Source organism: Oculina patagonica, chromosome 14 (genome assembly GCF_052425735.1).
Source record: "Oculina patagonica isolate OP01 chromosome 14, crgOcupat, whole genome shotgun sequence".
Lineage (NCBI taxonomy): Eukaryota > Metazoa > Cnidaria > Anthozoa > Scleractinia > Oculinidae > Oculina > Oculina patagonica.
In genome coordinates this window covers 5,714,234-5,738,622 of record NC_135771.1, presented here as the reverse complement: position 1 = coordinate 5,738,622, position 24,389 = coordinate 5,714,234, and the positions used below count along the sequence as shown (strand labels likewise).

The following is a 24,389-nucleotide window of genomic DNA, read 5'->3' as shown; positions in this document are numbered from 1 at the left end:
TCAGCACAAATTGATTTGTTAATTAGTAAATAGTTAATACGACAAAAACAAACTGTTAGGTAGATATGAGTTATACTAGCTGTGTTGTTTTAATTCGTTTTTACCACTTTGCTACAAACTTGCCTCTCATGCCTTTACCGACCATGAATGTGGTAGTATCATTCAGTAAGTTGTGTTTGCTCTACATGAACAGCATAAGAGGACACTTGAACAACTGAGCAGTATTGCAGCTGAAAAGGAAGAAATCTCCCAGAGATGTCATGAACTGGATGAACAGGTACATATTAGTTTGTTGAAGGTTTGTCGCTGGCTGTGTTTTTGATGTTATTTTCCAAGACGTTTCGGCTATTGCTTAAGCCTTCATCAGTTAAAAAATCAAAGCTTTCACACGCGATTTAAAATGGCAGCACGTTAGCGCGCGCTTTAAAAATAACGTGTAAAAGTTTGAAACATTTTTAAAGCGCGCGCTAACATGCTGCTATTTTAAATCGCGTGTGAAAGCTTTGATTTTTTAACTGATGAAGGCTTAAGCAATAGCCGAAACGTCTTGGAAAATAACATCAAAAACACAGCCAGCGACAAACCTTCAACAAACTATGTCATCCCCTGACTACAATAGTGTAATTATTACACTATTTTCAAAGGTACATATTAACTTTAATTTAAATTACAACAAAATAATGGCTTCATCACTTTTCTCCAGGCCAGTCCTGTTTTAGGGACTTTCGGGCTGCCAGGGTTAATTCTAAACCTTTTTGTCTTTGAATACCTTTGATTTATGCATGCAATTTGTGCATAAAGGTGATCCCTGGGAGCTCTGTAAAATACCCATCTGTTGCAGGAAGTTTACCCCTTACATCTATGAAGGCTCTGAAATGGGAAAATTGGGAGGTTTCAAAGCCCTTTCCTTGACTAAAGACATAACCACCAGTTTCAAATCTTAGCTACATCCATGTCCTGACTTGAAAACTTGTTTATTATGTTGTTAAATTTTGGCTTCAAAACTAAATTTACACACTAGACAAGCTACATCAGACTGGTATCAGACTTTCTAAGTCCAGTACTAAATTGTCCTGTTTGTGTTTGGTTTAGTTGTCCTTCATTAAAGAACACGAGAATAGCTTACAGATGGAAAACGACAGACTAAGAGAGAAGTTAAGTCAACAGGATACAAGCAATGACAGAGATGATGACATCAGGTAAACACGAAGTAACCAAATAAGTTGTACATCAATCCTTATAAGCAGCAAGCTTTAGTTTGAGTATGTGCGAAGAGACCTACTTGATACAGGACTACAGATGGGAATGTGTTGTTCCAGAAAGTATCCATACCCCTCCCACAGAAGGTTTTTTGGTTTGAATCTCCTACCCCTATGGAAATATTAGGTGAGCCCCACCCTTTCCTTTAAAAATTTTGGCTTTTGAGACCCCAACCCCCCTGTAATTTCCAATGACATTCCATGGAGTGGGTATGGATATTTTCTGGAACTGCACAATGGCATATTAGAGAAGGGTGCAAATGAGAGAAAAGCACAGAGGGCTAAGACAAGGAAGGACTTATTACTATTAGAGAGGCACCGGGCCTTTAATTTATATATACATTTAAGGTGCTTGATAACAAGGATAAGTTGAATAAAAGGATAAAGATAAGGATAAGGAGAATGGGCTTTTGTTTGGGGGCTTTGTTTTTGAGAGAGAGAATGAGTTGTTGAGAATGGGGCTTTTGTTTATATTTTAATATAGTTAAAGAAACAGAATTTTAATATATTTGTACTTAGGTTTTTTTAAAATGTATATAAATATTTTCTATTTTTATATATATTAATTACGTTTTTTTTAGTTAGGCAGGTTAGGTGTCCACAATTAGTAGAGGGGACTTTTCCCCTCAGCTACTACAGATTTGACACGTTAATAAAGTTGTTATTATTATTATTATTATTATTATTATTATTATTATTATTTTTATTATTTGTCTTAAGAACTTATTAAAGTGGGAGCAAAACAGTAAAGATTTATTAGAAAGTTAATAACAGTCAGATCCTGTTAGAGAATTTTGAAAGGGATAGGAATTAGGACATACTTGTACATGTAGAAGAGAGCTTGATAGAAGAGACATGCTATATGTATGACTGTAGTATTCTATGTGGAAAGTTATGATGAGGAGTGGCTTCTGTGGATAAGATAGAGGTAAACATTTACATTTATGTGCAAGGCTACATGTAAGAGAATTGGGTGGGGCCTGCTCTCCAAAAATATTTCTGTGTAGTTGTGATACGGAAAGTGAATTACAGATATCTCCAAGTTCAGTTCTTTAGACATGTGGGGTACATATGGGGGAGGCAATTTTGAATTTCAATAATATGTTTGTTATAATTAAATTTACTTTTTAAAAGATAGTGATACTCTGTTACTTTTTCTGTTTCTTTTTTCGTATGTTAAGTTGGTTGCCTTTACAAGGTTATTAATATTTAATGAAGTTACCTGCTGATAAATAAAGCCCCTCCTTTTAATAAAGTCAAAATAATCGGTCTTATTAGTTAAAGTGTTGCAGTTTGCAGTTGCAATGTTTGGTAAAAGGACCAGGTTGTAAAATAAAGCAGTTTGGCTTTTCTCAGTGCTATTAAAAATGTCCACTCAGTGCATTTATGTTGTAAGTCTTCTCATCCATGTGTTAAATTAATTTGTGTTGTTATTCTCAGTTATTCCACTCAAAGACTGCAGCAGCTACAACAACAGGTGGAACAGCTTAAAGAAGAGAATTTTACTTTGGAAACTTGTAAGTAAAAAAATAAATAAATAGTTAACAATATTTGTAAGAGATATCTGAAGTTTGTTGTCTTGTACAGGAATAATTTGGAAGTATTTACTAGTGTAAAGCGTACAATGTAGCTAAATTTATGATTCTAGGAAATGAAGGTTGTATTTGACATTTTGTAACTATGAATGGTATACACGCACTAGCATTTTCTTTACCAAGGACTTTCTGTTAATTAAAAATTGTGGTTAAGGTGTAAAGAGCTCTCGCATGTTTGACATGAATTTGCACAAAAAAGTGCCATACTGTACAAGTTTGTGTATGTTACATGTACATTTTATGCACATGCACCAGTGCTGTTACTTCAAATTGTTGGCAATGTTTAATAACAGGGAGGAAAATTAGCACTCACCCAAATGCCCAGACCCCTCAACACCAGGCGGCGGTAAACAAGTCTTAATCCTTGCCAAATGGCAAGTAAACTGTCAAACTAAAGATTCCAGCCTGTATAATGTGATTGAATGCACACTCGAGGAGGCAGTACGTTTGTAAACTTCAGGAGATATGTAACAGACCAAGAACAAAATTTATTCAGTGGTCTAACGTCTATGAAATGGTTAAATTGAGATTTTTGTCTTTCTGATATGACATTTATTGTTAAATGTTTATGTTTGAAATTTTTAATTTTCAGCTCGTGATGAGTTTAAAATTAAGTACGATCAAATGGAAAGAGATGTTCTACTATTAAATGAAAGGGTATGGTACATTATTTGACTCTCTCATAAGTTTATTAGTCAAACTTGATCAATACTCTCTAAGCTACCTGCACATTTTATATGGCTCTCACTAAGGAATGCTAACTAGTGTTGTTTGCCAAACGTTCTTAACAACAATATATTATTTTACTTACAAACTGTAAACTTGTTAATGTAAAACCTTCCCTTCCTTCCCTCTTTCTAAAGAATGAGCAACTGCAGAGTTTAGCTGAAGAGTCACAGATGCTGAAAGATGAAATGGACGTGTTACGGCACTCCCAGGAAAAAGTGGTGTGTACTTGTACATTGCTTTGAGTACCTCAAGTTTTGCAAATTATTAAAAAAAGCCCTGCCTATAAGCCCCCCCCCCCCCCCCCCTCAACCCCCCTTTCTACCTGGAAACAAGAAGATACATCCGGGTATAAGCCCCCCTCTGCTGGATGACAGTACTGAACAGGGCATAAATGTTGCTTTACTGCGGCTTTTTATCTTTAAACCCCTTACGAAGTTGTATAATGTAAGCCCAGAGTTTATAACCCGGATTTTACTTTATACCTAGAATTATGCCTTCATTTTGTCCAAGTATTGATCAAAACCTTTGATGAACTAGCTTGTCTTTTTTAACAGATAAAATATGAGTCTACAATAGAGCTTTACAAGAAGAAATTAGGTAAGAATGGAACGACCTTTATTTTCAACATGATCATTTGTATGTTCCAAGCAGTGTGATTTTTGTTTTGAATTGTTCTTCTTTTTTATTCTTTTTGTACATGTACCATAATTTTATTCAATATCATAAAGTATTTGAAACAAAGGAAAATAAAATCAAACGATTCAAATCAAATTTTTTTTTTGCTCCTACAGAGGAACTGTCAGACATGAGGAAACAGATGAAGGCATTGGAAGAGAAAAATGTAACATACATGAAAGAGACCATGAATTTACAAGAGGTACTGAATTGAACAGTTACTTGCAAAATGTATAACAGGCTTCAAACATGGTTGGGTGGATATTTAATTAGTAGATAGTCAACAGGGCATATCTGCAAACTTGCTTCAAACTGAAACATAGTTGTGCTGTTGTGTTGTGGAAAATAATAAATATGATTATTATGCTGATTGAAATGCTTATTTATTTTTCTTGATAAATAATTTCATTATAGGATCTTCGAAAAGCCAACTCATTAAAAACTCAAGTTGATACATACAAGAAGCAGGTAAGCAATATGATTTCTGTCAGGTTAGTGTTTCTTATACCGGTAGTTTAAATCTCATCACTTTTATATACATACCGGTATAACCTTTTTTATAACTTTTATCCCGTAAGGTTGTATTCTCTTTTGCATTACAAGAGACGAACTATTAACCCTTACAAAAAAGCCCCCAAAAGCATTTTTCTTCATAGTATGGGCATACCGGTATATAGGTTTTTACTATTATTTTGGAAAGGAACCTGCCCAGAAAATGATCATGAAATTTGTACATGTAGCACTAATGGTGTGCATTGATACTAATATTTGCCATCATGGTAACAGTCAGTCGGTCGTCAGTCAGTCGGCCACTCAGTCCGTCAGTCAGTCAGTCAGTCAGTCAGTCGATCAGACGGTCAGTCAGTCGGTTGGTCTGTCGGTCCGCCCGCCTGCCCGCCTAGGCTTTTGACCTGATGGCATACTTGGTGTTTTGTTATTTTTAGGTTCATCATCTGCAAGTTCAGGTCTCAGACTTCCAAAGAAGAGCTGACAAGGTACATCCTTAACTGTCTAACTTAAAATATTTACAGAGAATTAAGTGCCTAATATTACTGTCTATCTGAATACCACATTTTCAGAGTAAAGCCTCGAACATTTCTGGTCATTTTTACTAAAAATGATTTTGAAATGCAAGAAGAACAACACTATTTAATTGATTCATTAAAATGATTTTTTTTCTCTTTAATACAGGCAGAGTTTGAGGCAAAGAAGGCAAAAGAGAAACTCTCAAACCTTGAGGGAGAAAATGAGGTAGGTTTTTTTTTCCTGTGAAGTGCAGTAGAATTAAATCTGTTCATAAAAAAATATCCCACCTGCGAGTTATCTCAATTTTTTTTTTTTTTTTTTTTTTGACAGCGTCTCAAGCAAGAAAGAGTTAAATTAAAGGAGGAAAACGAGGAGCTTCAACTAGCTCAAGTGGCAGGTACTCTGCATTAAAAACTGTGTTCATATTCAGTGTTCTATTGAGCAGTAAAATCTATTTTAATTGTGTAAAGAGGGTGCTGAACTACAGTTTCTTTAGCATCAAATAACTGCGAAGAATTTTTTGTAAGCCAATGCATTTTTTATGACCCTTTGGTTAACAAAATGTTTTCTGAGATTGCCTCAATTTTATTGTCCTTTACTTAGTAAATTACTCTGACTAACCCCTCGTACTTAATAATTTTTGTTTGTGTATTTGTTATAATTTTTCAGGGTCTCCTATGCGCCAACTGTCCCCTGGTACCCCTCCTGGTGATGAATTTGATCTCGGTAGTTCCATGTCTCCAGAAGTGAAGTATGCAATAATTATCATAATCATAATCATAATAAATAATAACTTAATTATCGTGTCAAATTGCTAACATACATGTACAATGCTAATTGGGGACACCTTAGTACAATAATAAATATTAATTTTATAAAATTAATACAATTATAAATAACTTCAATTCTATAAATATATTAATAACAAGCACTAAAAATAGATTTGTTAACTAGCTTTTACATAAGAAACAGTATTGTATATTAGATTTGGGAGATCGACTGATTTAATGCACCACTTAAAAATGTCAATGGATTCAAATGATAGAACAAAATGGCTAAGTTTCGACCAAATAACAGGGCCTAAGAAGTTTAGCTAGTGTCTAGATAAGTGTCTAGCTTGCATGTGTGTCAATGATGTGTTGTGTAGCACCATACCACAAGCCCAGGGGGGGTACTCCGGCTTGTTAATGACGGGGATGATCGAAGGATTTTTTTGGGTTTGAAATTTCCGATTCCGGGATTTTTTTGGGTTGGAAAATTTGGCAAGTATTTTTGTGGGTGTCTTGATTTAGATAGGGGATTTTTTGGGGTATTAAAAACGAACTAAAGTGCCTTGGCGCGGCCTTGGCGTATTTATCAATCAATCAATCAATCAATTTATTAATGTCATGCGCGGGATGAGGTTGCCCTCTATATCCGAGCCAGAGGCTCATGTTAAAAGCGCATGACAATAATTAAAATACATTATAAAAACAATAGAAACTAATTTAAGTAAAAAATAATAAAAATAATTAAAAATTTAAAAATAAATGAATAAACAAAACAAGCGTTCTTTGTGTTATGTTATTGTCCCTCGTGGCAATTTAGGGGTAATTTGACAAGGGATTTTTTGGGGGGTTATTTTTGGTTCAGGGATTTTTTTGGGTAATGTCAGAAGACTTAGGGATTTTTTAGGGTCTTGAGTTTTGCCTCCATTCGATCATCCCCGTCATTTACAAGCCGGAGTACCCCCCCCTGGGACCACAAGAAGTCCAATTAAGTTGCATTATAACATAGCTAGCAGAGCAGCACAATCAAATTCAGTATACCATAGTTTACATGTACGTAAGCAAGCACCTTAATCCAATAGTGCACACTGATAGCGTAAGCAATGCCAAAAGTTATTTTTCTTGTACGAGTGTCTTAATGTACATTTCCACCAGCAATGTTATAAAATAATTATAATTATTTGGGTTCTTGCTTTTGGCTGTGCCTGTCGAGTTATGACACTTGCAGCATAACTCGATACTGCATAGCTAGAAGCATTAACCCACAATTCACAAAATGAGATGGAATATAGATAGATAGATAGACAGACAGACAGACAGACAGACAGACAGACAGACAGACAGACAGATATACCATAACTTTATTTTTCACGATTGTAGATAAAGCTCAGAGAGCTGATGGGGTTGTGTAGTATTCATGAATTACATTAAAAACTAAGATTAAAATTGACATCTAAAAGCTAAGTTAAACTACATCTGAAATAACATTTAAGATATATGTTGTGGTTTAATTTTATCTTTGGTTTAATTTTTTTAAACCAGTTTGATTTTTATTTCCCTTTGTTTCAGATTATGATAATGAATATGAGACAATGAGAAATAAAAATCAAACTGGTTTGAAAAAATTTGAACCAAATATAAAATTAAACCACAACATCTTATAGTGAGTATTACTGTCATAAATCCCCTGAGATTTAGCTTACTTGGTATCAATCTGTTTGTAATCTCAGAGAGCGCATTCTGCGACTGGAACATGAAAATAAGAAACTTAAAGAACAGATGCAAGGGGAACAAGAAGAACAGGTACTGTGCTTGGCTCACATTTATTGACTTGTTTCTTGATCATAACATTCGCTTTTCTTCTATTGTAAGTTATGATAAATGGGAGGTGTAGTGGCCTAATAATTAGTGCGCTGGACTCCTGATCGAGCGGTCTGGGTTCGAGCCCTGGCCAGGGTTTATTGTGTTTCTTTTCTTGGGCAAAACACTTAACTCTCATAGTGCCTCTCTCCACAGGGGTTTCAAAATGTTTTGGAGTAGGCATGAGAAGCTGGAAGATTAGGCGGCTGTGGCGCCCAGCTTATTTGTCACAAGCTATTTGCTATGACCAGAGTTTACAACCATTGACATATGATCAAGTAGCCAGCTTAACTCCAGCAGTCGCCGGCTTGTTTTGAAAACCCTACTCCACCCAGGTGTATAAATGGGTACCGGCTGGGGTGTAACCCTGCGATGGACTAGCTTCTCGTCCAGGGGGAAATAGAAATACTCCTAGTTGCCTCTTGCTACAGAAACCGGGATAAGCTCTGGCCTGCTGTATGTGCCACTAGGCTCGACACAGACTTTACCTTTACCTGTTGTGATAAAGATTAAGTCTGTAACTGATTTATTTTTCTTTGTTATCAGAATCAACTTCTCCAGAGCCTTCTTAATGATGCTAACGAAAGGAAAGATCAATTAGAGAAGGAAAATAGGTGAGTCAGAACAAAGCTCGGCAGTGAAATAAATATTCAATGCATTGTATAGCGAAAACCCTTATCAAGTTTTTTTGAAAATTGTATCCTGAGCTAGCCTGCATAGCTGGTGGTATTGTTGGGTTTTAGAGCGCGCATAACAAGCGGTGAAGCCGCGACAAGAGCGGCGCAGCCACGAGTGGCTTGGGGAGTAGGAGTTAAATTTCAACTCTTCCTTCCTAAGCCTCTTGCGGCTGTGCCGCTCGTTGTCGGGGCTTCGTCGTTTGCTTGTGCACGCTTTAAATCTCAACAATACCACCAGCTTGCTGGCTAGTCCTGAGCAGACAGTCTACTTCTGTTGAAATCATTTTCTGGCAGTTTGTGGCTTACTTTAAGGTAACAATTCCGAGCTTTTCGATGTTGAATGAGGGGATATAAAGAAGCACGCAATTTGCTATTTTTCAAAAGTTACATTGTAATTACTCTCAATTGTGGAGGGGGACAGGGGGGTCTGCACATTGCGCCTCCTTTCACTCCTACTTTGCATAATTTCACTCCTGCGGTCCCGCCTCTGGCACCATTTATTAGCTGTTTTCTCCTCTTTGTTTTTTTTGTTTCCCAACACAAAGAGGACCGCAAGGGAGAGAAGTGTAACAAAATGTTGTGAAATTTTATTTGTTTTCTCTTGATTCACGCCACCTTAGGAATCTGGCTTTCCACCCTCTCTTCCCCACTTCCCGCCCCCTTCCCCCCCCCCGCCCCCGCCCCCTGTCTCCCTCCACTCATCTGCTGAAAATCATTTGCAAACAGAGAATTGAATCAGAAGCTGATGGAAGCTGAAAGTGAACTGGATGACGTCAAGAATCAGAAGAGTGCTGATGACATGCCAGAAAAGGACACTGAACTCGGGAAAAAATACACTGAACATCTGTAAGTGCCACTAGAACTAAATGTTTGCTATACAGTCAACTCTCTCTAAGACGGACACCGTCGGGACCGGCCCCAACTGTCCGTCTTATAGAGGTGTCCGCCTTATAGAGAGTCGAGGTAATGTGACACCAGAAATTTTGAGATGATAAAGCTAAACGGCTATGCACAACGAATACACGTCTGCTTTAGTCGCTTACGTTAGCAAAACCTATAAAGTGGAACAAAGATAATATCAGAGATTTGACTTGTTTGTTAATAACAAACGGTGATACTGTAAGTAGAAAACTAAATCTACAAGTTTAAGCAGAGAAGTAATGCTTTTTAGCGGATTGTTTTTGGTAAATTTGGTATTCTAAAGGCGCCGACCAGCTATGCTATATGTCGATAACAAGTTTTGAAGTATTATTCACGAAAAAATAACTTTAAGTGCCTGTCCGTTGGCAGTTTCAAAGTGTCCGTTGTCCTTATAAGAGAGGTGTCCGTCTTACAGAGAATTACAGTAGAATGACTGAAAAACGGCAGGACATAACCAGGAAGAGAGAGTTGACTGTAGAGCTAGTTTCCCATACATTTGTCTTAAGACTTTTACAGGAGAATTTGACTTAGTTGTACACGCAATTGTAACAATATTTTACTCTTGCAGGGACAAACTTAAAGTGGCAAGCGATGAATTGCAGAAAAAGAAAGCATACATTGACAGTTTAGAGCCAAAAGTGTCTAGCAGTGGTAAGAGAATAAAAAATGATAATGTGTTATGTACAAGGTAATTCCAACTAAAAGTCTGTGGATAAAATCCTACTGTGTGACCATTCAAATGAAAGCCACTGAGCAGTACTTTCATGTGGTACTGTTTATTATGCTGTACAAGGTGGTTCTAACTTTTAAGTCTGTAGATAAAACGCTAGTGTGTGACCATTCAAATGAAAGTTATTGGGCAGAAACATATTTTTTCTGTGTGTTTTTTCAGCGGAAAAAGTGAATGAGCTTCAAGAACTTCTGAATAAAAAGGATCAAGAGATGAAGGTCATGGAAGATCGCTACAAAAAATACTTGGAGAAAGCTAAGAGTGTAAGTCTTTGCGTGGCGTTTGTTTCTTCACATAATAATGCGCCGAGTTTTCAGGTTTTTGTCGTTCGTTCGTTCGTTCGTGCGTGCGTGCGTGCGTGCGTGCGTGCGTGCGTTCGTGCGTGCGTGCGTGCGTGCGTGCGTGCGCTCGTTCGTTCGTTCGTTCGTTCGTTCGTTCGTTCGTTCGTTCGTTCGTTCGTTCGTTCGTTCGTTCGTGCGTGCGTGCGTGCGCTCGTTCGTTCGTTCGTTCAATGGTTTGCGTTGAGGTTTGGGGTGGGGATCGTGGGGATGGTTAGGTTAGGTCTTCACATTATAATAATACACTTTATATCCTCCTTAGATTGTGTGGTATACCTTTTTATAGGAATAAAAAAACAAAAAACGGGCGTAGTCTAATTGTTAAATAACAAAGGATTTTAACAACGCGAACACAATTTACGTGTAATAAAATGAACGCGAATTTTTGAAATTCGCGTCATAACATGTATCGTTAATTTCCTATAATAAGGTAGTTACTAGTATAAAAAATGTCTGATGTTCTTGTATAAGGTTAAAGCCTTCGGCCGACTGGTGAGCCCTATCTTGAAGTTGTTTTCTTGCACTTTAGGTTATAAAAACATTGGATCCAAAGCAAAACACTGGATCACAACCTGAGGTGATTATTTATTTCTTTATTTTGTGTCTTTCCTTTCGAGGTCTGTGATATTGTACTGTTTTATTTGCTTGAGAGGGTACACCAACGATTTCTCTAACCCCGCTTGCTTTAAGCAGCACTCTCGCTGATAAATTCTAACACAGGTAGACTAAGATTTATTTTTCCCCTTTGTTTTCTTCTAGGTTCAATTGCTTAAAAATCAAGTCCAGGAAAAGGACAAAATTATTGAACATTTAGAGGTAAGTGGTCTGTACTGTTACTCATCATGGAAGCGCTAGTTATGTATTTGATGGTGAAAAGGCAAAAATGGAACCTTCATATCGAAATACGAGAACTAGTACGGCTTCCTACTTTGGAATCAATCTGGTTTCCAGAGCCCTTGCTCCTCCCTGTCGCTGATCAGTAGAAACGGAGGCTCTGGGAACGAGATTGGCGTGACACGTGATGGTCGTGAGCACGCGCACTTGGTTGGAACAGTCGTTACGGTTCCTTATAGGTGTCCCTACTTCGATCTGACATGGTGAATCTAACTACAGTCAAAGCTCTCTTAACGGACACTCTCGTAAGCAGACAGCTCTACTTACGGCCGCCTTGTTTGAAACCCCGTTTTAACTCCGATACAAACTCTGTATTTTTACATTCTCGTAAGCGGACATTCCCGTATGCGGCCGCGGACACTTTCAGAGATTACGACTTAGACTTTTTCTTTGTTTTTAAGCTCCCATAAGCGGACACCCCGAAGAAAATCCTACAAAAACTTCTGTTTTTTTGTTTTTATCAATCAACTTCTCATCGCCGTTCGTCACAATGATTTAACAATAATTACAGTACCATATTTCAGTGCTTGTTTTGTCGTCATCCACGTCCGCTCAGTTATTGTTAGATGGGCAAGCTCCCGTAAGCGGCCATCTATCCCCTACACCTCTACTGGCCGCGTACGAGAACCATTCTCGTAAGCGGCCAGCTCCAGCAAGACTGTGCTCTAAGAAAAATTACAAGGAGCCCAAAGGTTCCAAACTATGAGATCCAGGGTACCCAGCATGAAGCTTATATGAAAGACATAAGATTATCTGGTCGCCCAAAGACAAAAGTTAGTCGCCTGAGGCACCCAGGCACCCTTAGAGCACAGCCCTGTCCAGTTACGGACACTTTTTTAGCGTCCCGAGGGTGTCCGCTTACGAGAGCTTCGACTGTATCCACATTTGACGCGCCCACCCCTTTTTTCACCCCGATTTACATTTCTCTCGTTGGCGCGTTCACTTTGCCCGTTTCGCAATAATCTGTGAGACTTTAGCAGGCTAGTTTAAACCTTCCTAAACAATACTTAATGCGTTTCATTTTGCTTAACCATCGCTGCTTTGTTTCTTTATAGCGAGATCACGAGAAGATGAAGATAACAAGAGAAAGGGAAGAGAAACTAATAGTTAGTGCTTGGTATGAAATGGTAAGTATTCCTTCATGTGTTTGACTTGATTTTGTTGAACAAAAGACTCTAGAGCAAATTTAAAGCGTGGATTGGCTATCTTATCAGTCTTTTTGAAGTGGGAGACGCGGTAGCCTTATCCTTAGGGGAGACGCGGTACCTGGACTCTGGATCGAGACCTTTTGGGTCATTGCGTTGTTCTTGGGCAAGACACTTTACTCTCACTGTGCCTCTCTCCACCCAGGTGTGTAAATGGGTATCGGCGAATTTAATGCTGGGAGTAACCCTGCGATGAACTAGCAGCCCATCCAGGGGAGTGTAGAAATACTCTTAGTAAGCTCCGGCCTGATGGGCCACTTGGCTTGAATGCAGACTTTTATTTTTTGCATACATACAAAAAATGTTTTCAAGAAATCTTTGTTTTTTTTTTCGTGGACGGCACCCCTGAGTTGTGTAACGAAAGGGTACAAGAAAGGTATCGATGTTGTCACGAGCTCTGTGTGTTGTTTTCCAGGGCATGCAGCTTCACAGGAAAGCTGCCGAGGAGAGGTTATCAGGGAACACAGGGGGAATGTCCTTCTTAGCTCGACAAAGACAAGCTTCTAGTCGTCGCTCAACACCGAATAGAACACAACAGGCGAATGCCGTCTCTTCTAGGTCAGTTCTGTATATGTTAAAACAATCTGAGCCTGCTGTAGATCTATTAATGGTCAGTTTAATTGCTTGGTAACCGAGACTGTTTTAGTTATGGTAGCGGATGTTTCCATATGATAGCGGGCAATCGCTAGTTATGTCGAAGACTGGACAGAGATTGAATGCTATTCGGGGTTTGGTCTCAAGCGATTGAGTAATAACAGAAACCCATAAGGGTTGAAACGTGTAACGCGCGCACACAGCGTTTGAATATTCATTTTGCTAAGTACCATATTTGGAAACACGAAGAATTTGTACGCGAATGTTTTATACAGTGGAACCCCGATATAACGATATGCCAAGGGGGCAGTAAAATTAATCGTTATATCGAGGAATCGTTATATCGGGGTTCCGTTCCATACATTTTACTATTGCCGGGACATAACATATTCATCGTTATATCGGGAATATCGTTATATCGAAGATCGTTATATCGGGGTTCCACTGTACAAGTAATGACACACGCAACATAATTTTTGGTTTTGCGGTAAGTTGCTTGAATTTTGACCTAAACGCCGTAAATTTCTTACAGAAACTAAAGAAATACATAAAGTGTATCGAAGCGAAGTTCTCCAGACTACCTCAAGAAGATGAAACACGTGAATTTAACCAAATTTAACTTTATTCAACCAAGCTTGTTCAAAAACAAGATTACGCCATCGAGCGCGAGCTAGCGCGCGCTGTGAATTTAATCCAAATATAGTAAAATTATTATTGGTTAAATGTTTCTCGTGATTTTCCAAATATGGTACGTAGTGTAAACGAATGTGCACACGCTTTGTACAGTGCGAATCATAGGGAGTTACACGTTTCAACCCTTATGGGTTTCTGGTAATAATCAGTCTATTTGTTGCCGTTATGGCAAGACAAGCGAGCGAAAAAATAGGCACTGCAACGATTATATGGAAAACACCTTTAACTTGAGGCTGTCCAATCGTGAAACGTAACGCTTAAGCTACGCTTTCTTATACTCTCTTACATGTAGATTGATAAGAGATCTTATTTATTAAGAATCATTTTCTGGATGGACAGACTTGAGAGCTCTCAGTAACTTCTCATGCCTGGCCTAGCTACAATCTTAAACAAAACCGTTTCGACGAAAAATTGACATTGTCTCCCCTTAACTTCCCCCTCTCCCCACCCCCATTGTAATGTTGATGTCTATCCATCCAACCGTGGGACAATATTTTTTAAGGGGGGGGGGGGGGGGCTTGCTTGGAAAATTGAGCGTTAACTTCTCAGCTCAAAAGGATTTGCCTCAAGAACTTTTGTCCAGTATTGTAGCTCAGGTTTAATTCATTTTTTTTCTTTGTAGAATACCTAAGTTAGCAAAAGAGTTTTTGTACTGACTTCTGCTATTGTTGTTATTTTGCAGGGACACATAACATAGTATGATCAATGGAATTTCTCGCAGTTTCTTCTCATCCTTGTAAAAAATTATATTAACGAGAATCTAGCTGATAAATTAATACTGTAACCTACCTATTAGATTCTTTGTCTCAAAAATGGCAGGAAAAAAATCGGGACGTCGGAGAAAGTACAAAACCTCAAAAAATGACCTCCTACGATCAAATGCAAAATTCTCGTTGCTTTTATAACACATTTTCTAAAATTCTAGTTGGCCGAATTTACTTTTCAATCAAGGCGTCAAAAACTGTTTCTAGGTAACACGGAGTTGCCATGTTTTATCCAGGTTTGGCTTAGAATGTCCTTTGAGTTCCCGATTATTTATTTTTTTCCGATAACAGAGACAAGAATCTAATAAAATGTAATGAATTCGAGAAGGAAGCGCGTGTGTTTATCTGCTTTGAGTTTGCTCAAGGCAAAGAATAGCTAATCAAACCGAGAGTAGCGAATAATCAAATCGTGGCGTGGAACGGCACTGATAATAAGCCACGGATTTATTGTATGTATAAGTGTAACGCCCAAAGAGACCGTTAAATTTGAACGAGTAGGGAATGTGACGTGGGAAATTTTGAGCTAGGGTTTCTTTGGAAGGAGTACTGCATCTGAAAATGTTTAGCTGCATACAAAAATACCCTATGGTAAATCTCTCTTAACATAAGTAATGATGTGAAACCCAAGACAAGCCCTACAAAAGGGGCCTTATCCCGATATCTCGGACCTCTTGGGGAAACGAAAATCTGTTCGAGAAAATCGGGAGTTTGAAAAATCGGAGGTAAAACGGAGTGAAGCAAATCGAAGAGAAACTACTTGGGTTTCAGTTCTACGGAGGTTCGGGGAAGCAAGGTTTTAAGAAATCGGGATTTTACAGTATTTTACCGAAGTCGTGTTGGGTTTTGTTATCTCAATATTTTCCTCGTTTCGACGGGCTCTCTTTAAAGTTAACTCTTAAGCCGTAGTCATGTACTTCAATAGTGTTAATTCCTCGTATTCCGCGCGTAGTTTTTGTGGTTGTGTAAGCGTAAACCCCAATATCAAATTTGTAAAAGTTTCGGGAATAAGTTTTAATGACATTTTTTGTATAGTCAATATTTATCTTTAATATAAATTATTATTTCTTATGCCCTTGGACCTCTTTGTTTAAAAGTGTATTCCCGAAAAATATTAAAATCAAACCCTCTTTGGAAAGTAAATTGTGAATGAAACAGGGTTTTTTTCTCAACTAGAAGAAATCGATTACCGAGGGCTTCCTTAATAGTTACGATTGTAGCTTTTGTTTTGAATGATTTGAAAATGAAATGTAAAATTAAATTTTCTTTTCCTAATTCTGCCTTTGTTTTAAGCATGGTTGCCACGGGTCATGGAAAAGTCAGGAAAAAATTCAGCGCACGGAATAAGTCAGGGAGTTTAAACTGGTTAGGAAAATTCTAAATTTCTTGCCATAGTCAAAAAACTGTTAGATTGCTACTGTAGTTTATAATTTGGGCGTAGTGAATAACGACCGTCTAATTAGGATCAATGAAAATTGTCGTCCCCAAAGCAAAAAAGCAAACATTAAAGTCTTATGGCTAGTAAAACTGTTTCACGGTCAGTACAATTTCAGGAAAGTTTTGTTTTCTTCCATTGGTGGCAACCATGAACTTAATAACGGGTTCTGTTGCAGGAAAATGTCAGTTTGATTTTGCGGAAAACGATGTTGAACCCAAAAAAAGTCAAATCAAATCGTTTTCAAGTAAACGTTAGGACACATTATTGTATTTATTAGGAAATTTTCCTTAACAGCTCTCTCTCTCTCATATTTCTCGAAACCTGAGACAAGCCCTTTAAAGCATTTGCATATAGTTCTAAGTTAGCATATCAAGTACTCGATTCCTTGTTTAGTGTGAATAATCGAGGGGTCCTCTTTGAACTTACATAAACGGCTTCTTATAAGGCATACTAGCATTGTAAAACATTATTTTTGTAAATGAGTCAAATATCCCAAAGACCAGTAAATGAAATATGTACCAAGTATTTGGTAGTTTCGTTTTTATTTTGCCATACATTTATCTACAAGATAAAATTTACAAGGGACAGTGTAAGGCTGCCCGGTGTGAGAAAAGGGGTGTGTTTCCGAGTTTGGGACAGGATCAGATTGCTGTGCTATATCATCGAAAGAGTACCGTAAACATCGGTAGATAAATAGATTCAGCGCGAATTAAGGCGCCGTGAGGTGTTTCGTTCAAGGGCAAGTGGCATGGGTAAAGGGTCGTAAAGCAGCCAAGGCAAAAATTAATTGGCCTGAATAAGAAACTTGCCTTCTTCCGCCAGAACATTATTGGAAGTGTAGACAATTCTAAGAGCGCTTTCCATTAGACAGAACTGACCGGCTGGCCTGGTAGTTTTGAATGTGAAATACTTTACCACGAGATTTTCCCACAAATCCACGACGGGAGTGCATAATATTTTTGCATTGACTGTTTTGACAGGACAAATCTGACTAACAACGGAATTCTGTTCTCGAGTGTACCACACCTCTCGGCCAGTTCTGACAAATGGGAAGCGCCCCAAGTTTGTGACTTAAAGGGACTGATATGTTACTGCGTTAACCCTTTCTGCTCCGTTCCGAGTTCCAAATATAAATTTTCTTTACTTATTCCCACACATTTCTTTTGAAGTTAGTAATTAAGGCAACAACGCATTAATATTCTTAGGAGAACTGTAGGTGAGAATGAAAGATTTCAAAGCTGTTCCTGTACAAAACATTTCCATGCTGACTATTATTCTTGAATTCCGCGGGTCTGGTTCGGCTGCGCTATTTATTCTATATCCTTGTCGCTAAAATCTTTGCAATTTGCTTCCAGTCACTGATGTAACCAATGCTCTTCAAGTCCCGTTACATTTTGTTGAAACATCCCGCTTCCCTCTCAATGTTGTCTTCAGTTTTGCTCTACTAGGTATGGTTCCCTAATAACAGAAGGAGAAATAGTACAAGTGCTGGGGCGGGCTTGTTGCTCCGCAACTCAGCTTCTCAATTCCGATGCTAGCTCAGGGTTGCCACGGGTCAGGAAATGGTCAGGGAAAGAACAATTCTTGAAGGTCAGGGAAAAGTCAGGGAAATTTAATTTTGTGTCAGGGAAAATTAGCGTTTTAATTTTAAGAAAAGTCAGGGAAAAATGAAATTATTATAACACTGCTGATTTAATACCATTGATGGTTGGAAGAAATATTTCAGGTCAATGTGATCTCAGCAATGTGTTTTCTTTTGGAAGTGGAGGCCGCTACAATATCTGATATTCATACAAAAGTTTTGTATTTATTTGGTCAGGGAAAGTGTATTTTTATCAGGGGAAAGTCAGGGAAGTTTCAAAACCGATGTCTGTGGCAATCATGTAGCTCATTTTGTATAAAGAACTTTTTTCTGTGATAAACTATCTGCTAAAATGTTTTTTTGTTGGTTCGGCCAGAACTAACTAGAAGAAATTCTTAATATTTGAAAACTGAATCAAAAATCAGTTTGTTTTCGCGGTTTTTTATATCGGATTTCGGTCCTTGGAAAAGATTAATTGAATTTGGCCTATACTCGATAACTTTGGAAAGAACAGATATTATTATTACAGCCTGAATTTTCCCAATATTTGACAGGCGTAGCATAGTAAAATGCCAATATGGTATATTGAATGCAATCGCAAAAGGCAACAAAAAACGCTCTCAAACCCCTAAACGTGATTCCCGTCGAAACGCAACGAGGAAACAAAGTAAAAACTTCTAATATTCTGTTTGCGATGCTCTCGGAAAATTAGTTTTTTGTTACAGGAAATGAAAACATAATATACGTATTGATTCCTTTGAATGCACACAATCTGCCCGGGAAAAGTAAACTTTCCAAGCCCAAATACACAAATCCGATTAAAAATGAGCGTTCTGTCTAATTTTTTTCTGCTAATTATTGGTTTTAGATTGGATCTTCTGAGATAATAATTGACTTAAATTTCATTTGTTCGATTTGGTATTATTGCTTTTTTGACAACGTTTTTTAATCTGCCCATAATAGCACAATGATTCTCTTTATAATCGACGACAAATAAAAGGATTGGTTATAAAGGAGCGTGTGCGATCGATTGCTCAGCTGCGCGAGAACTTCAAATACAATTTGGCCGTCCGGTTTTTAACAGGTAAGTTTCATAAGAAAAATAAACGTAACTCAGTCATTCTCGCATTTGGCGACGAACAACTGCAGAAAACACGCCGAAATCTGGTAGGCTTTTTAACTTTTTTTTTTTACTTTTTAGAGAGAGATTTTAACTTGTTAAAAAAGTGAAGGGGTTGTTTTAATAAGACAAGGAAGACGAAAAGATTGAAGATAGCGATGGCTGAAAATGTCTTCACCTTTAATTTAATTCGATGTTGCGCTGTTCTATACACAAGAAACGGAAAATGTAGATGGTAAACTGATCCTGAAGGCTTGAGCGGTCGAAAATAAGCAAAATGCATATGGATAAAACAACTAAAACGTATTGAAAAAACTTTGCCCTATATTTTGGTTATCAATACAAACCTTCCTCAGGAGCTGGGAAAGGCTACAGCCGGGATAAATTTTATTCAATACATTTTAGTTGTTTTATCCATTTTGCTTATTTTTGACCGCCTATGTTGTCAGGATCAGTTTGCCGTCTATATTTTCCGTTTTAACCAAGTTACCAGAGATCCGGCACCACTCATCGGTTTGTCGCTGTGATATTGCAGATTTTTATTATACACAAGAGATAGTACCGCGGTTTTTTATTAACATATTCTCGACAAAAATCTTCTAAGCAAAAAAATATTTTGAAAACCGGTCAAGAAACTACCTATGTGTAACTGACTATAATTCTGTTTTAATCGATTTACTGTTTCTTGACGAAAAATCTCGGTGAATTTTTGACGTTAATGGAGATTTAAATTTTTTCACAACCACTCACAACTTAGGACGGTCTTAAAAATGTTGCAAATTTGGAAATAATTAACCATCGGATGGTGTTTTGTTGCTGAATATTTCCCAGCCAACCTATCAAAGTTTCGTTATGATTATTTGGATAAGGATTTCTGATCGAATTTACTCTTTTTTTATCAAAAAAATCTTTACTTTTCTAGCAATAGTTGATTTTAAACTAGATTTCTTTACTCAAACTACGTGGAAAAGATTGTCGAAATTTCATTGTTTAGTGTGCTGTTGATGTGATTATTTTTGAGAAACAATTGTTACTCCATTTCTTCGGTAAATTTAAGCGATTTAATATTTGATCATGTGACAAATTTAAAAAATTCCCACAACAATGATATCATTTTTGCCTCATGAAAAGAGTCTAATATATCTTAGAAGATAATGAAAAACATCGGGCATTATAAGATCTTCTTTAATTTAATCGGCCTACCAAGTTGTTTTAGGAAATTATGTGTTTTATTGACGAAAAAGATAATTGAAAAAATAAGGTAAACACTATGCTATGTAAACGTGTTTGATTTAACAAAACATTGCACAAGTTCCTGACAAGTCATGTGGTACAATAATTGTTCCTCACCACGTTAAACACGCTTTTAATAACAATAGAGCGACGAAACATTGTCTGTTTCCGGGCTGGCTACAAGTTAAAAGAGAAATAAGGGACCGGTCATTATTTATGTAGAGGGGGGGAGGGAAAAATATGTTGGAAAGATCAGAATTTCTGTAAGGCCCCCCCTCCAGGCCATGTAAGTAGCAAGTGACCCCCCCTTCTTTATTCAATATTTACGTGATGACCCCCCCCCCCCACCTCATATCTCCCTTTATATGCCTCAAGTAATTTATTATTAAATGCATGTTACATACAATCTTAATTGCACGTACACTTGTTCTAATGCAAAAAGGCTGAATCAACACTTAGTCAACCAATGCTTCTTTGCTATGGATACTTGTCCAGCAATACGGCAAATTTTTGGATGAGTTATGTGTATAGTAAACATACCTCTATTATTAACTCCTTAACTTTGGAAAAGTGGTAGTTTTTACAAATAATTATGCTCTCATGGTGAACACAAATGTAATATCCATGCAAAATATAATTCCTTTCCAATGATTTTCCTAAAGTTGTAAAGGGATTACTTTGAATTCTTGTTGTCATAAATATCATGTTTTATTACTTCTTGGGCTATTGCAGTGATAATCATTTTGTAAAAAGAAAATAATTTCAGTCAAACCAGATATTAAAGCAGATTATAAAGGTCTGGTTTCTTTATTAACTAAAATTAATTTTAAGATAACAATGGAGTTTAGAGTGAAAACAGTATTTCTGTAAAATACAAATCACTAAAGTTGTACATAATAGTGGAGTTTAAACAAAAGAAAACAATAGAAATAGCATAAAATTGTACAATTTAGCATCTCACTGTTTCACATATGGTGTTTGCACTGTTCTATTTAACTGTTTTACCCACCTCAAACTGCTTATCCCCCCTAAACTTCTTTATAAAAATTTTTAGCCCCCCCTCTTGCCACTCTGAAATAGCCTTGACCCCCCCTTCTTTTTTTCCCTCCCCCCCTCTACATAAATAATGACCGGTCCCTAACAATCAACGCTGTCAAACGAGTGTCTTTGACAAGGGTATTTTGTACTATTTTTTACCAGTAGTTCGCGTTTTCAACTAACATATCTCCCCTGAATCGCTAGCTTTGAGTTCACAACGTGCTATTATCAATCAAAACGTAACTGTTACCATTTCGGCCATTTAGAGTCGAGACCCAAACCACTTTTTGAGTTTTGGTTGGTTGATTATTTCCCTTTCTTTTTCAGTGTTATTTCGTTGATTTTAACTCGGGGGGGGGGGGGGGGGGTACTCGGAAAAGTTTTGTACGGGGAGGCTCCGCCCGAAGATCCAACCCCTTACCCTTTTATATACCATTTTGATAGAAAAGGTACCCCTTTTTTATACCTTTTATTGCAAAAAGGCACCAATTTCATATACCTACACGACATCACATTTACCTAAAACGGGATGTTTTCTTGTCATTTTTATGAAGCGCTTAATAAATTAAGACGATACATCCAAAAGTTGCGTCTGCTCGAAATATTTAATGTAAAGGCCTTTTAAAATATCATTATGAACGATTTCCCTACCCACAATTTGTGAAATCCCTACCCTTTTATTTACCTGGAGCCTGAAAAAGGTACCCCTTTCGGGCGGAGCCTCCCCGTATAGGCCATTATAGGGAGTACCCCCCCGGGGATTTTAATTACGATTACGTACGACTGCTTACTCTTAAAAGCAGGGCCGTAGCTAGCAAGAGGCAAGACGAGGCGCTTGCCTTATCCAGATTTTAACCCAAAATTTTAAAAAAAGTACGTTTAGTTAGGGAAATAACTCCCAGTAAAGAACAAGATTGATTTTTTTTTCAAGAAATAAGTTACGAAAAAGTCGAAAAACGTGTTTTACAGCAGGTATTCTCCCAGACCCCCCTAAAAGTTTTGAGCTTAGCGAGAAAATGCGAGCGTCATTATTCATGCAGTTAACTTCGTGAAACAAGTACTATATAACTAAGCTCTTTTCTTCTCTCTTTTTCGTTTAAACTTAACTCTTTTCTTATCATCATTTCTTCATAAGTGATAAAATTGTTCTTATACTTCTCACACCTCGTGTTTTATAAACAATATGTTCATCATCATCATCATCCAATCATCATCATATCCTTAATTTAAACACGATCACATTTTAAGCACAAAGCTTGTGGGGTCGTGTGCTAAACTTATACATTGCTGTTTCTCTTTCACAGTCTAAACAGTCCTTCAACATGAGAACCCTACTATTTATTTGTGGCATTCTTCTTTTCGCAAGTTTAATGAACAGTAAGTATAATTTCCAACTGAAATCCCCGGGGAATAAATGGCTATTATACCTCTGGGTTTGTTGTTTAAGAGTAGCTTATGTTCATTTTAATTTACTTCCATCTTTTTTTTTTCTACACAATGATCGTTTGGTGTGGGCAGAAACCATGCGTTTGAGTTTAATTTGTTATGTATTATTTTATAGGTTCAAACGGAGCTCCTCTGGGGGAGGAAGGTGAGTGACCTTAAAACATCACCATAACCCGGGGGGATGAGGGGTGGTGTACTTCCTCATTTGGACTGAACGGGAACGTTTCTTCTTAAACAGAGTATACCGAATTTATTTTTCTAACGGGAGATGTTTCTTTGGAATTGTTGAACAGTGTGTGTGGCCCAGGAGGAATACTCCCGTGTGGGCCATATAGTCCCGGGTATGGTCTTTGAGGTAATCAGTAAAATAAGGAAGGTCGGGTAACCTTTTCCTATTTGGCAGTGTGCTCCTTAGATAAGGTTTCGGTTGCGGGCGGCGAGCGCGTCCAGCTAAACGAAAGATGTGGACCATTAAAATTGAATACCCGTTACGTTTAACTTTCCATGGTACAGACAAGAAATTAAAACGGCCTTTTCGCAAACTTATTAGTTATCATTCTACCCTTGGTTAGGATGTAGTGGTTTGGACCTTAAAAAGTAGTCTAAAAGTGTATAAATGTTCGATTTTCAATTTCTGATAAGCGTCAGCCAAAGAATCTTTAAGCGATAAGCCCTGGGAAAAAGATTGACGGCACTATACCCCTTCTCATAACCCGGAATGTGTGCAACTATTGTCAAAAGAAATATTACCTTTGAGACTCGAGGTCTGACAGTGACAAGGGGTTGCCCCCCCCCCCCCTCCCCCCTCAGAACAACGACGCACATATGCTTTTCCACGAATGTGGACTGAATTCCAAGTGTGGCAGCAAAATGGTTGTACTGTGAAGTAAATAGAATCGATCTATTTCTCTGTTTTAGTGGAAGCAGGCGTTTGTCCGGACATGGAAAATGCACAATGGAAGATTGGTAACTGCAACCAGTGCTACTGCCGAAACAAAGTCGTGTACTGTCCCAGTAGCTGTGAGCAATGAAACCGAATAAGTGATGTAAAGTACACATCTTTTTCTTTTTAAAATACATAATTTACATTTGCTATATTTGCAAGTTTCAAAAGATGATAAAAGATCTAAGTGCTACCTAGGTTGTGTTTACAAATCTGGTTGGAACAAAAATGAATTAAATAAAGCAAAGCACAGTACAGCCAAGCATAACAAAACAAAGTACTCCACCTAGCAATACAGAAGAGCCATTGGAGCAAAAAAGGAACTAGAAGCCCGACCCAACCTATCATAGCTCCGCGGGCTACTATTTATCCGCAGGGAGGGATCGGAGGGGAAAGGGACGAAGAAGGAGGGGAGGACTAAGGAGCTGCTTGTCGAAAATTTTCAGGAGTTATAACAATCTCGTTTCGCTGACTTAGGTGTGGTTGTTTCAAATTCATTTTTAAATATAATCTGCGTTGTTCATCCTCGTTTTCAGTGTTAAAACTATACTATTTTATTCTGCATGCCAAGAAAGGATGTAAAGTGAGTTGTACGTTGAATAACCTTTATAACTGGAGTGAAAATAAGTTTTGTTTTACCTTAATATCGATTTAATATGCTTTTAGTATCTAGTCTTAGCCTTTTTTTATATTCACTTTCCGATATGCAAACTAACAGTTTTCTTTCTTTCTTTCTCTTTTCAGAACTGTAATTTGGGGGACCGTACCGTTAACATAGAAAGGGGATTATTCGAAGTGAATAAACTGCAAAAGCAGGATTACTCTTTACTGTTGTTAATGACAATAAAGTAGCCTGAAAAGAAAA

The 24,389-nt window shown here is 37.6% G+C and overlaps 2 protein-coding genes across 2 annotated transcripts in view; both read left to right on the top strand.

Moving 5' to 3' along the window:
- LOC144638142 (protein Hook homolog) overlaps positions 1-16,687 on the top strand; it is a 22,379-nt gene extending 5,692 nt beyond the window's left edge. Inside the window, exons 9-30 of the mRNA XM_078497336.1 lie at positions 194-277; positions 1,093-1,199; positions 2,700-2,776; positions 3,447-3,511; positions 3,718-3,801; positions 4,138-4,180; positions 4,375-4,460; positions 4,673-4,726; positions 5,203-5,253; positions 5,450-5,509; positions 5,615-5,681; positions 5,954-6,035; positions 7,782-7,854; positions 8,458-8,525; positions 9,315-9,434; positions 10,078-10,160; positions 10,402-10,502; positions 11,107-11,154; positions 11,337-11,393; positions 12,527-12,598; positions 13,092-13,234; positions 14,646-16,687. Of these exons, the coding sequence (XP_078353462.1) occupies positions 194-277; positions 1,093-1,199; positions 2,700-2,776; positions 3,447-3,511; positions 3,718-3,801; positions 4,138-4,180; positions 4,375-4,460; positions 4,673-4,726; positions 5,203-5,253; positions 5,450-5,509; positions 5,615-5,681; positions 5,954-6,035; positions 7,782-7,854; positions 8,458-8,525; positions 9,315-9,434; positions 10,078-10,160; positions 10,402-10,502; positions 11,107-11,154; positions 11,337-11,393; positions 12,527-12,598; positions 13,092-13,234; positions 14,646-14,655 (1,635 nt within the window). The 3' untranslated portion in view covers positions 14,656-16,687. The remainder of the gene's footprint in view (positions 1-193; positions 278-1,092; positions 1,200-2,699; positions 2,777-3,446; positions 3,512-3,717; positions 3,802-4,137; positions 4,181-4,374; positions 4,461-4,672; positions 4,727-5,202; positions 5,254-5,449; positions 5,510-5,614; positions 5,682-5,953; positions 6,036-7,781; positions 7,855-8,457; positions 8,526-9,314; positions 9,435-10,077; positions 10,161-10,401; positions 10,503-11,106; positions 11,155-11,336; positions 11,394-12,526; positions 12,599-13,091; positions 13,235-14,645) is intronic.
- Positions 16,019-24,389, top strand: LOC144639085 (uncharacterized). Its single transcript, XM_078498343.1, has 7 exons — positions 16,019-16,089; positions 17,611-17,752; positions 18,708-18,911; positions 22,440-22,512; positions 22,697-22,726; positions 23,500-23,627; positions 24,269-24,389. Exons 1-6 carry the CDS (start codon positions 16,019-16,021, stop codon positions 23,610-23,612), a joined length of 633 nt encoding a protein of 210 aa, XP_078354469.1. The 3' UTR covers positions 23,613-23,627; positions 24,269-24,389.